Source organism: Ascidiella aspersa, chromosome 6 (genome assembly GCF_963924565.1).
Source record: "Ascidiella aspersa chromosome 6, kaAscAspe10.2, whole genome shotgun sequence".
NCBI classification, from domain to species: domain Eukaryota; kingdom Metazoa; phylum Chordata; class Ascidiacea; order Phlebobranchia; family Ascidiidae; genus Ascidiella; species Ascidiella aspersa.
This window is the reverse complement of record NC_139452.1, coordinates 3,622,435-3,636,607: the sequence shown is the minus strand read 5'-3', so window position 1 is coordinate 3,636,607 and position 14,173 is coordinate 3,622,435. Positions and strand designations below refer to the sequence as shown.

General features: G+C 36.7%; 1 protein-coding gene across 1 annotated transcript; it reads right to left on the bottom strand.

The window, feature by feature from the left end:
- Nucleotides 1-597: 597 nt before the first annotated feature.
- LOC146139202 (potassium voltage-gated channel subfamily A member 3-like) lies at nt 598-13,631 on the bottom strand. The gene is made up of 6 exons (XM_083391745.1): nt 13,628-13,631; nt 13,115-13,311; nt 7,392-7,573; nt 4,249-4,891; nt 1,812-2,206; nt 598-674 (listed from the first exon to the last, which is right to left on the bottom strand). The coding sequence occupies exons 1-6, from the start codon at nt 13,629-13,631 to the stop codon at nt 671-673; spliced, it is 1,425 nt and encodes a 474-aa protein (XP_083247871.1). The 3' UTR covers nt 598-670.
- Nucleotides 13,632-14,173: the final 542 nt, after the last annotated feature.

Here is a 14,173-nt window from a genome sequence, read left to right as displayed (position 1 = left end):
TTTTGGCGATAATGTTACTAAAATGACCCAATTGGCAATTCTAACTCTTTAAAAACACGTCATTGATTGTTTTGTTTTCGTTTTATCGCAGACAACAAACATAATTACAAATAAGGCATGAGAACTAAATTAAATAGAAACACAGCAGGCTTTTCAGCGAAATAAGAGACCGCCACACACTTTTCAAAACGCATGCGAAAATGTAACAATGGTACAGAACGTTACTTTGTTAATAGAAAAGAATTACAATTGAAATTGAGTCAATAGAGAAGCACAATTCATTTCAATGCTGGAAATGCTTTTTAATAAAAAGTTAAAATTAGGAAAATGCGTTGGGCAAATTTGGGCTGCTGAATAATTGAGTGCAGATATCAAGTGTCATTTTGACATTACAAAGCGGCAACAGCAAGGTAGAAGCAGCTAATATGTAAAGCTTGGTGAAATTGGAATATCCTCCAAATACTGAAGGTGTACAGGTACATGGTGAAGACGTTAACCGTCATTTAAAAACAATCTAAATAATTTAAACGCTAATGCCGTTTCTTGGGTCTTGCTTGCAGAGTATAGGCCCACCTCCAACTTTAGATGCCTATTTGTCTTTAGGAAGTTTTGCTAAACATCGGTGTTTGATTTAACGGAAACAGAGCTGTCTATGTAGGCTTGGTCAATGTCACCTAAACATGATCTCATATTCATGAATTGGACTATCAAGAATTTCGACCAATACACGGTAATCTTAATAAATTACAAAAAAAACAATAAAGTCACTTTCTAAGCAAGGCTGATACAGTTTGCAGATTACAAAACTTTTTAAGTCGTATATTTTTCAATGGTCAAGATTGCAGTTTAAATCTATTTTGAACAACTTTGTTGTAGCCTACTACCTGATTTTCATGTGCTTGAGCTTTAAACATGAGAAAAAGTGACTCAAATTTGTCACAGCTTAAAAACCGTGACGTGAAGTTGTTATTACATAGTTTACATTTTTACCTGTTGTAAATTTTCTTTATCACAACCACTTCTGGAGAATAACATATTGCTCAAGCAAACTACGCTACAGAAACCGCGCTTAAAAGTGGCTAGTTTTACAGGAATAAAATAGCCAACAGAAACTGTAACATCAAGCTCGAAAACCAAAAAGGAACTCTTGTCGGTCGAACAACATGGCCGGCCTGACAATTCATTAAAACAACTGGCAAAAGCCGAACACAGAAAAACACTTGAAACTCGTACTTCAGTATAACACAGCATTTAAAAATTAGAGCCAAGCTTCAATAGAACCTTGAAACCCAAAAGGGCTGTCCGATAAATGTCGGATTGAAGCAAAGTCGGTATCAGTACTCGTCCGATACTCCCGTTGTATCGTTGTCTGTCCGATACCAAATTTTTTGTGCATTTTGGACGCGGTTTGCAATCTAATGCAACGCTTTTTATCTTAAAATAAATATTTTTCAGAAAATGGTAAATTAACCCACGAAAGTAAATAGGAAAGCTAACAAACCTAATTGCTTAACACTCTATGAGCATTACACTTCTACGTTAGGTTCTGTTTGATTTCGTATTTTGGTTTTGTAATGAGGTTATATTGTATCGTATCGGACGAATGTACTATTGCCTAAAATATCGGGTATTGGAATAAACACAAAGTATCGGGCGTGACTAGAACCAGCACAATGCAAACCTAGAGCAAAACTAAACATCTAGTTATCGAACTTTGAAGCGCTGCAAACCCTACAAAACGTCGCCGTCAAAACAGCTAAAGGTAGAGGGCGGGATCGATACCCTAACCCTCGGAAATTGCGACCACTCACACATCGGTTTCGAGGTTCTTTCCAGCAGAGTCCGGGTTGTTGGCTTTATTGCTCCTGGAAACAAAAGTCCGGTGGTTGGTGTAAACTGGCATCACTTCCTCCTTTCCTCTTGAGTCAAAGAGAAAGGAAAGCGAGTGATTCAGCTCCGCTGCCTTCTTCTCATCCACCAGGGACGTTGCGGAGGACTTATCCTTATCTTCTCCGTGGGGACATCCGGACTGGATGTGCTGGTAGTCTATCTTGTCGTCTATGTCGGTCTCTCGGTGGTAGAAGTAGTTGAAGTTGGAGACGATTACGGGGACGGGCAGAGCTATGAAGAGCACCCCTACAATAGCGCACAGGGAACCCACGATTTTACCGTACACCGTGATGGGCGCCATGTCGCCGTATCCCACCTGAGGATAGATGAAATGTTTAGACAAAAAGTTAAACAAATTGCATCTTCGTGTAACAATGCGAAACTAATTTCAGAAAGATAAAAATCTGAAAAAAACATGACGGGCGGTATGTCCGTATGTTTTGACAGGCGTCAAAGTCGTCAAACCACAAAATAAATTTTCGGGTTTTGTTAAAGTTGCAAAACACAACACCAGAATTAAAAAACCGATCGAAACAACTATCAAGTTTGTTAAAAATTCAAAACGACAAATAACTGGCAATCCTTTTGTACTAAATGCGAAAGTTGGGCGAACGTTTTGTTCTTCTTCTTTCTTTTGGACGTTTTTTTTTGTCTCCAGTTTCATATGTCTGGACAGTTTTCAACCAGCCAGCTTTTAGTTTCGCAGTTCACAATAATCAGACCGTTTATCCCGTTGGGAGGTCGATAAACAGGGCATTCCGAAATAATGTGGTTAAATTGTGGGGTTTTGTTGTGGGGTATTAACGAGTGATATTATGTGTTAACAAAGTTAAAATGGTAGTTTTCAATTTTTTTTACAAGAACTAATTCCATTATAAGAATTTCATTAAAGACAAAACACTAAGAAATTGCAATCAAGCGAAAAAAATAACTTAAAATCGTTCAAAGGCTACTTTATACGGGCCAACTGTTTCGCAATTTAAGTTTATAAACTAAAATGGCAATAAAAAGGGTAGGATAAAAATACGTCAACTACATTTACTCAAGACACATACTATCTGCAACTTTAAATAACTTTAAATGCGGTTTAGGTAAATAAATCCCTAAAATGTTCAATATGCATAAATGTTATTCTACATTCAATGAACCAAGCGCAAGACAAAGTTCCTAAAAACTCGAAAGTAATTTGACCAGCGTCTTCGCAAATGCACTTTGAATTGCTACCTGCCATTATTTACTTAATATTTAATGAGGCAATTCTAGTTATGATCCTCAAACTGGTGAGGATTATCGGAGACAGTTAAAAGAAGGCAAAAAAGGGGTTTTCCTCGTTTTTCTAAAAATAGATCTCAAAAAACCTACACTACTATACAAACTGTTGCTACCAGGAAACTAGAATTTAAGTTCTCATCTAGTTCGAATTTTACCAACAAATGGTCTTCGGTCGCATTTTTATGATAATAAAATCTGATTTAACCTAAACTGATTGTGATTTAATTAAATGAAATTCAAAGTTTCAATTATAGTTTATTTTATATTGTCCAAAAACTCGGTAATTGTAATTTAAATCTAATTCAGAAAAACAAAAATGATCTAAAATTATTTCTAATATGAAAAAAGTGAAATGTTCTCATTTTAATTCTAATTTAAATTTAAAAATCCTAAATAAATCTAGTTGTCAAAGTATATTGAACTCTCGGGAGTACAATTCATGAACGTGCAAAATAGAAATGAAAATAGAATAGAGATTGACCCAAGTGTCATCATTACGTCGTACAATATCCAGTCGGCCGGAGCGACTGCGTAAAAGTTGTATTTGTATTTTGACAGTTAGAGTGACTTCTCAAGGAAAAGGCAGAATAGAGTTTAAGTTTATTGGAAAGATTATGTAAATACCCCTCGAAAAAAATTAAATTAAATGCTAGTTTATATTCTATTGTCCAAAAAATTGTTAATTTTAATTCTAATTGAATTTAGAAAAACAAACATGATCTCATTATATTTCTACTGATGGAAAAAAAGAAGTAGCCTTAATTCCGAACTAATTAAAAAAAAAAAAAAAAAATCTAGTTGTCCTAGTCTCGGAGTACGCATGACACTAGTACACCAACTCGCCGTTGTCATAGTGACGACGGCCAACCAGAAAATTATAACGCTCTGATTCTATTTCTAATCTTATTTAGAAAACCTCGAAATGATCTAATTCTAATCTCATTTGAAAAACCGAAATGCTCTAATTTTAATTTTAATGTAATTTGAAAAGCCTATATATATATCTTCTCAAGTAAAAGGAAGAATAGGGAAATAATGTAAATATTCCTGTAAAAAAAAACACTGAACTCTCGATCAATCACTCACCGTTGTCATAGTAACGACGGCCCACCAGAAAGCCTCGGGTATGGACTTGAACTTGGTGTCGGCATGATCGAACTCGGCAAAGTATACAGCCGATGAAAAGAGCACCACTCCAATAAAGAGGAAAAAGATGAGAAGTCCAAGCTCCCGCATCGAAGCCTTCAAAGTCTGACCCAAGATTTGAAGTCCCTTCGAGTGACGAGAGAGCTTGAAGATCCTAAACACTCGCACCAGTCGTATAACTCTCAGGATGGCAAGGGACATTCCCTTCCCACCATCTCCTGCTGCACTATCCTCCGCCTCTGTGGCAAGGCTGATAAAGTAGGGCGCTATGGCCACTATGTCTATGATGTTCATTATGTTCTTCCAAAATGCGCACTTGCTTGGACTGCAAGCGAAGCGTAAAATCACTTCGATGCTGAACCAAACGATGCAGATGGTCTCGATCACCCAGAAAGGGTCCACGGGCCGCCTGGGGACTTTTGTGGGGTCTTCTTCTCCACTGCTGTTTGGGGCAGTCCAGTTCGAGTTGTGGTGACCCCGCAGGTGCGGAATGGTCTCCAGGCAAAAGGAGATTATGGAGAGGATGATGACTGAGACTGACGTAATGGCGACAACGCGAGCAGCAGTTGAGCTTTCTGGGTATCTAGAAAGTTAAGAAAAGTTTTAAAAAGTGAAAAAAAAGGCTGAGAAACGTAATAAACCAAGTGTAACAACTGAACGTAAATATACTTTCTAATGCTAAAGAAAATTTTAGCGTAATAACCCGCAAAAAAAACACAAAAAAACTAAAGTTTTAATTTCATCTATTCTGTTTGTTCGAGAATAGTAATGACGTCATTTGGTATCGCATCGCACTACTTTATATCCCTAAACATAATTTGGTAGCAAGGCCTGGTGCCCTCCACTCCCCTGTTCATGACGTAGCAAAAAAAAACATGTAGCTCATAACTGAAATCTTGAAAAGTGAAAAAACAACTTTTATATGATGAATATTGATTGTTTTTCATCAGTTTTTGTGCTGTTGTAGCAATGGTACTATTATTAGTAATATCATTGATTGCAGCGTATATTACTTTTTTTGAAAGGTACCAGATATGGTTTATCTAAAAAACAGCATTGTATCGGTAACGAAATAAAATGTGAAGTTAAAAAGGAGTTTTAAAATAGGCGAACGGGCCTAATAAGTTAATTAATTAAAGTCGGACACAAATTGGCAATCAAAACTCAATGGTCTAATTGTGTTTAAATATAAATTAAATGGGCTAAATTAACTTTAGAATAGTGTTTCTCAATATTTTTTCGCGGCGACGCAAATAGCAAGCGTAACTGCAAAGCTTTGGCGACATATTTCTCTTCATTGGACTTTTGTAAGATAACAAAACATAATACATTATCATAAATATCTTAAGACTGTTTATTTATTTCATTGTCCGCGGGAGATCCTTACTTTCTAAAGTGTTTCAGCTTATCATAAACATGTTTGAATTTTTCGAATCCTGTATATCGACGTACATGTAGATAGAAACTGTCCTGGCGTATATAAACCAGCGTTGTAAATAAGTCATCTTTAAATGACTTAGGTCCCGGTCAAGTTGTTCAAAAATAACTTAAGTCTAAGTCAAGTCTTTTCCAAATACTTTGCCATTGGTATAAAAATAAAAAGACAAACCATTAAAAGTGGTAAACTTCTCACGATTTGTGAAAAAATAGTTCATCTAAAAAATAACGAAAGCAGGCAAATTGTTTAACGGTAATTTGATTCATTACCTTAAAAGGCTCAAACAATACAAGGCAAGATAACATCAATTTAAACCTAATAATGCAAGGCCTACATATTTTGTTGGTTCTTTTTGCAGTAAATTTCGTTACAAGATAAAAGCAGTGGATTGGCTTTTTTTGTAATAGATTGCCTTACAAAATTACTGTTTACGGACTAACCAATTGTTGAAGTCATAAAGCAAAAAAATATATATAGTTCAATATTTTTATAGGCCTTACTCAGAAACTATTCCGTTACAGATATGGTTTATTATTTATAAAGTTGGATGTTGTTTTAAAGTTTGCTGCGAAAACTTTTTCAGCTGTACGAGATTTTTTTTGCAGGCACGGGAGTTAGAAAAACATGCTTCGCGTCGTAAAAGTCATAAATTGTCTAAATTTGTTTGCCTAAGGCCTTTACTCTGAAGGGTTTCGCACCGTCTGAGCGAGAATATATCCGGCCATAAAATCTCTAGGAAAGGGAAATTAATGATTTTCTTAAAAAAAAACTTATATCCATTTAAATCAACTCTATTTATAAATTAAAGGTTTTACACGTCCGTTGGTGGCCGACTCTCAATACAACGCTATGGTCAGTGAAGTGTGCAACCCTTAATGCTCCTCTGCTAATTTAAATGCATTTTTGCAAAACCATTCTGTGCTTTCACACTAGTGTCGAACTCTGGTATTCTACAAATTATTTTTGTAATACTCGACCACTGATATCAGTTAGCGCAATGTGATTTGCCTGTTGTAGTCAGACGAAAATCCATTATGGTTAGGTAAGTTGTAAACCCTCTTTGCGTTGCATTGAAGTGTTTTTTGATACTTTGACAACTCGCATGTTTGTCAAATGCCGTGTCCGTAAATACAACTATACCGTTCGCTTGGCAAGTATGCCCAAGGTGGTTCTCAACCGGGGTGCCGCGGCGCCCTGGTGTGCCATTTCTAATGTTCAAGGGTGCCGAGAGATATTTGAGAATCCTTAAGAATCTGATTTTTGCTTAACTCAACTTTTGTAAAGATTAGAGTAAAGTTTTGTAAAGATTAGAGTAAAATAAATATCAAATAATAAAATAATAAAATAATAATCAAATAATAAACTTGCATTTTATAAAGGTTAAGTTGGCCAAACTTTCAATTTATAACGTTACATGATACCTTGGCTCATAATAGAGATTTAAATTTCTTGAAATACCACATTTATGTTTTAGAGGACGTTCTTACCGAACCCTTAAAACAGCTTCGTCCAACCCCAAGGGTTCAATCGAACCCCAAGGGTTCAACCGAAGCTGGTTAAGAACCACTGCATTAAAGGTTAAGAAACACTGGTTTAACGATTTAACATCTGTCCTTTTAAACTACCAGAAATAATGTTATCTCACTCGAAGAGCAGCCAGATGCTCCTCTGGAAGGGAGATGTGGGTAGAGGTCGGACTTTCTCCTTGATGTACCCCTCCTCCTCCTTGTACCTCGCGATCGCTCGCTCGCCCAGCTTGTAAAACTTTATCTCGTCAGTGAAAATGTCGACAGGGACGTTTGCGGGCCGCCGGAGACGACCTCCAGTCTGTAAAGCATAGAGCACACATATTTTATTAATAGGGATGTCCAATACTTTGTATTTCATTTCGACCGCCGATACTATATGCAAATGTAGTGTGATGCGATCTGATATGAAATGACGTCATTACTGTGATCAAACTAATTAAATCAAATCGTGCCAATGTGGTGTTTCAAGTTGCTAAGCTAAAACGTATTTTATTATGAAAATCCTACGTTTCCTTCTACTTCTATTATACGATGTTGACCTCACCAAATGACGTCATAGATGCAGTGGTAATGATTTCGTTCAAGTCAAAATATTAAGTTTTAGAATTTGCCTTTTACAAAGAAATCTGTTTATCTTTGATTTAAGGTAATTTTTTTATTAAATCTAAATTAAAAAGTAAACCTTCCTTGTTGTTTTTTCAAAACAAGACTGAAATGCCAAAATTGATTTCACACCGGAATGTTACCGTTCTCTAATATCGGGCGAGTGCCGATGCTAACACTTGTCATCGGGTATCGGCTACGATCCGGTAGTTATGGCAATATTATTGTTACGCCAAAAACAGAGTTCCTGTTTGACGGCCTGTCGCTGACCACGCACACAACTTGATTATATACTTATTTATTATGGAAAGGCCGCGTGGCGCGAACGCCAACGCTTGCTCTTTCTTGAGACAAGGCGGCTAGCGCGAACGCTATAGTTCGCCTCTCCAAAAGAAGGTACCCACCCTACACCGAACTGAAAACAGACTGCCTTCGTGTTCTCGCACGATTTGCCTTGCAAACAAAGGAATGGCCTTTAGGGCAAAACAATTAGTGATTAGAAGTGAAAACGCAAAGGTGTAACGGAAAGAAACCAAAGGAATAAAGTGAAGTGCAATAAAGCAAATTATACAAAGAAAACCAATAATAAATTACGCAACACTATAAGCTGGAGAGGCGACCTGATATTTAGGACGCCCGACCGTACCGCTGCATCAGCGCCAACGCCTGCCTACGGGAACTGATGAATATTTCAGGGTGGAATTAAGTCTAAACGAATTTAACCTGGCGTTGGTTTGGCGAAAGAAATGTGTCTTCCGCGCTCACTCGGGCGCATGAGGAGAAATTTTCGTTTAACCTTGTGTTAAATTTAAAAAGAATTGAACAATGACTATTAAGGTTAAACGCCAGTGTTGTAAACAAGTCATTTTCAAATTACCTGAAAAGTCCTACTGTTATTATTTGCAAAATATTGCTGAAGTCCATGTCAAGTTTTTCGGGCATAATGGTTGAAGGTTGTAATAAGACGTAGTAAGAATAACAAAGCTCACACTGAAGTAGGTAGCATTTTGAACGTTTCGAATATATCTTTATTCATTTTCAACATCAGGCATTTGAAATGCTACCTACTTCAGTATAGGCTTTGATATTCTTACTACCGTACATGTCAAGTTATTGTCATTAGTAACGCAACTAAATTTCAAGTCACAGCATTGGCACCAAAACTTAAGATTCAACTTCTAAAAACAGTAAACACGTCCTATTCTGATCAATACGGAACCACAATCTAAAACAAGAGTCTTTGTTGTCTTACGGAACTCTAGAGAAAAGTTAAGAGTTAACTTGGATGATGTCACCTCTGCAAGCATTTTCCTTATAGGCTACTTGTTGGATTCATATATTTCCTTATACTTGTTGGATATACGTATGCCTTAGTACACCGAATGAAGAACGCACACAATGAAACACGTCAAGGATTTATTGCTCAAAAACATTGGCATTTAAAACAATCCAAAATAACGCCTGCCAGCCTAGGGCAGTGGTTCTCAACCTTTTTACCTTACGGACCGGTAAAATTTTAAAACAAGTTTTGCGGACCGGTGGACCTTTAAAAATCAAAATAAACCAAAATTTAATAACGCAACAGTATGCAACTAAAACACTTCTTTCACATACAACTGGTCTTAAAGTTTAACACTTATACGAGTTGTAGCCTACTTTTAAACAGTTGGCCAAAACACTTGCAGCATTGTGACGTACAATTAAGTCGAAAGTAGACCATTAACTCTATGTTACGTGACAATGCTGCAAATTACGGAGCTGGCGAAGTTCTAAATTTGATGGATAATCCTTCAACATCTTGAGTTTTGCAATTGAGAAATAAAATTGTAATGTATTTGGTTTTTGTAGCATTTATGAGCAGTACCACAACATTTGTCACAGGCATCCACACCTTCAATTGTCATGCACTGTTACGTCACAAACGATGTAGTTAATGTAACATTTAATATAAATTAATGTACTTTTACTACTTTCAGACAGTTTTTGCTCATTGACTGTTTTTTGAGTATTGCGTTAACACTCAGTCAGTTGCTGCTCGAAACGGTTTGCTAACATTGTTATTTGTGTGCGTTACGACAGTTAATACAATGGTAAAAGCTAAACAAAAAATTCCAACTTTGTAGACCCCCCAAAATTTTCGGCTGGCTACGCCACTGCTCCAGGTCCAGGGTACTTCGGCCACGGTTGAGAATCACTATGACTATAGTTTGAACAATCCTTACCGCTAACGATTTGGTTTTCACAATGTTGTAAACAAGTTATTTTAAAACTTCAGTCAATAGTCCGGTCATCTTTGAAATAACTTTAAGTCCAAATCAAGTATTTAAAAAAAAATCAAGTCAAGTTTCATTATTACAGCAAGTCAACATCCGAGTCAAGTCATTGATATAAATTAACAATTTAAGGTAAAAAAGTGGTTAACTCGTCCGATTTTAAGTAATAAAAAAACGACATTTTGCAAGGCAATTGTTTTACATGCAATTTAAGAAAATAAACACTTTTTAAGGAAAAATCCTACTAGATGCACCTAATTTCAAACCACAGTTTGACTTAATGACTTAAGTGAACGTGACCAAAGTCAATGACTTATATTGCATTACAACACTGCTTTGGCTACTTTGATATCAATACGGCGAGCCTTCCATTTTGAGGAGGCGATTTAAAACATTGCTGAAGAGTCCGTAATAATTGTGACAAAGCTCGACCACACGCCTATATGACTCATCAATTTTGCATGAGCCATAACCAAATTAGGAAATAGCTTTGCTCAAAGGGAATCGCATTCGGATGTGTGCAGCGCGTATATTTAATGCGCGAAACGCCATAAAGTAGCGCCGCCCTGGTCAATGTAAACCAAAAATGTTGTTTAGCGTTTTGTGCCGGGTAGAGGTGTCCTATAATATGGGATCGCAGCCGATGGCTAAGATGAATTTATCGGTACTGGTGCGGTTTTAGGGTGGCACTTGACTTGACGTCGTTTTCGGTAAACCGAATTGACTTAAATTATTTGGGCAAAGGTTTGGACTTCGACTTACGTGATTGAATCAAATGCCTTGTGTAGAAATTAAGCGTTTTGATTTGACACTTTGTTATAAAACTGAGCAATTTTGTTATAAATTTGAGTTATTTTTTACACGTAAAACGATAGCATTGCTGCATGTCTTGTTTTGGTTATTTTTTACTCGAGTCATTGCATACAAACAACGAGTTTTGTTTTTAAAATATTTGTTTTGTTTCAAATTGAACCCCAACCAACAAATTAGTTTCAAACAAACCCATTTACAGGCGGCGTTAAGGTGTGACCTAAACGTTTTGCAGCCGTCTCTCCAGCAAGCTGCGCAGAACACTGCAGACGTAGGCATCGATTTTTTTGTAGTTCTAACTGTCCTCAAGGGTCGCAAACACGTCACCCCATCGCAGATATCAGTCTGCGGTTTTCAAAAGGGCTTTTGGCGCGTCCTTGGTATAAAACCGATACCATGGTGTAATTTCGTATAGCTTTGAGCAGTTTACCTGTAATGTAACCCCTGGTTTTAGGCGTAAAAATGCAATTGAAAATTACACTTTCACGTTTTGGTAGCAATTTACTTTTTTGACATCCCTGAAAAAAAACAGGGTAGCAATTTACTTTTTTGACATCCCTTATGGTCAGTGTTGTAAACAAATCAATTCAAAATGAAGTCTCAGCCCAAATCATTAGTTACCAAAGTCAAGACATTTACATCGAATAAAGGTTAAGCTATTGAAAGCGGTAAATTCATTCCATTCCAAGCATTATTTCAAATAGTAGTCAATTTAAGTCATTTGCTCGAAATACTTAAGTTAACCTCTTAAAAGCAGTAACTTAGTGAAATCGGTCACAACACTGCTAATGGTGTGCAGTTAAATTAGGTCGTAGCTGGTACATTGTAAACAGTAAAAACAAAACAAATAACAAACAAGTTTATATACATTTAAAAATGAAGTAAATTCCTTATTTCATGTTCCAAATTAAAATGTTGAAGATTAATGTAATTTAATAAGAATCAGTCAAGTAATTTGTCAAAATCTCTCAAGTCGCGTCAAGTCATTTTGCCAAACAACAGGTCAAGTCACTTCACTTGAAAACAGGCCTGCGGACTCGGGAGTCGCTCTAGGAACTCGAGTAAGACCACTTAAAACTACCAGAGTCCTACGTGGGCTTGCCAACCATATTTTGTGTATGTGTGTGCGTTTTTTTGTGGGGAGGGGGGGGAGTTTTATGACAATAAGTGGATTGCTGAATATCCGTCTTATTTTAGTTACGTAAATCGGTGAAATAGAGGCTGTAGAGTATAGGAGAATTTGCCGAAAATGGGGACTCGACGAAATTGGCGCAATTACGGGAGATGGATCCAGACTTTGCCGACTCGGAAGCCCGGCTTGAAAACAGTGATTTGTGAACTAGGACAAGTCATTAACTTAAGTCATTACAACACTGCTGTGTAAATCAAGTCATTAAAGTCGAGTCACTTAGACAGTTCCATAAGTGCACTTAGATCGGGATTTAAGTCATAACAACACTGCTAATGGTGTGCAGTAAAATTTGTTCGTACCTGCTATTAATAGAATAACTTAAGTGCACTTGTGTCAATTGTTTAGCTTAAGTCATCACAACACTGCTAATGGCAACTTTGCGACGTAATTGCTCCCCCCTCCCCTCGCCAAATCACCCCCAAGTGACGTCATACTACTCCAAATACCCCTCTCCGTTCCTTTATTCAATTACGCGTATTTCATGGCCACAGGTGCAATGTATTAACAAGTTGCGGAAATTGTTTTATGGAATGTCACATACACTACTATTAAAACTATTAAAATGTCTGTCTTACTTATTCGGCTTAACTTGGCAAACTATTAAAATGTCTAAGCACATCATCAAAGAACAATATGTTCCTTTGGAGGAAAAATATAATTTCCTAATAAGTTTAAGTCACGCCTCAATAAGTTTAAGTCCAGTAATTAGTCAAAATCACTTGTAAATTAACCTGCACTGCGGAAGTCATCACAACACTGCTAAAGTGTGGAGTCAAACTAGTTCATACCTGGCAGTAATACAGCACAAAACTTAATCAAAGTTACAGCACAAAACGCAGTTTAATACAGCACAATCCTCAAGTCAAGTCACTTGAAAACAGTAACCTACCTGAACTAAGGTCAGGTCTTGACTTAAGTGATTGCAACACTGCTAATGGCGTGCAGTCAAACTAGTTCGTACCTGGTAGTAATAGAGCACAGCATCAAAGGACGATCTGTTCCTCTCAAAGAAATACTCATTGTGCATCGGATCATAGTAACGCATCCTTAACTGGGGATTCCCCAGTAGTGTGTCGGGGAATTTCTCCAAGGTTTGGTGTCTCGTCTCGAACCTCAAACCAGACACGTTGATTGTAATCCTGTCGTCTGTGTGAACGGCTATGTGAGAGAATATGGGGTTAAGTGACGTAATACAACATTTGCCTCTACTTGTGGATTTATTTTCATGTAAAAGTTTTATGTTATAGTCTTTTTCATTGTTTTTTTCGTTGGTTATAATCTGTCGTCTGTGTGTACGGCTGTGGGAGAGTATAGGGGGTATAGTGACGTAGTAATTAGAGATCGACCGATATCACTTTTTTAGATTGACACCAATACCCGAATTTTTACGTTTTTCGCCAAACAATAACCGATACCGATTTTCTATATAAAAAATAAAGCCCAAATAACATTTAGTTTATCTTATAGCCTATACCCATATTTATTTAAATCATATTTCGCTTAATAACTTTGCATGATGCTGAACGATTTTTTTAATTAAGAAATTTGTTTGTTTTATTAGGAAAAGCTACACGTTATTTTCATACCAAAAATTTATCTTTCATTTTCATCATAATATTATCATAACAAAATATTGGCAAAAATGTCGGCCCAAACTTACCGATACCTTTATTTCGGTAGGAGCGGAATATGGGAAGATATAATCGGTAAACCGGAGTAATAAGACTTTGATTAGGGTTTTCCTTTTTTGATAAATTTATTTTTATAAAAAAAGTGTAATAGTAGTCATTTTCAATTTCTTTTTTTTTGGTCGACACGTTAGTATGGAGCCTATATCGTCTGTGCATACGATTTCTGGAGAGAGGGGGGTAGTGGCGTAATGGTACTGGGTGTGTGTTTTTTTTCTCTTTTTGTGATCTTTTATGTAACACTCGATAATACTTGATTTCTTGCTCTTTTACCGACACGTCAAAATAGTGATCCTGTAATCTGTGATTCTTGAAAAGCTGATTCACACACA

Excerpts from the sequence above, each read along its gene's own strand:
- LOC146139202 (XM_083391745.1), bottom strand. Across the intron at positions 4,892-7,391 it reads AGCATCTGGCTGCTCTTCGA|ATACCCAGAAAGCTCAACTG; the intron begins GTGAGATAACAT and ends TTAACTTTCTAG. Across the intron at positions 2,207-4,248 it reads CCGTCGTTACTATGACAACG|GTGGGATACGGCGACATGGC; the intron begins GTGAGTGATTGA and ends ATCTATCCTCAG.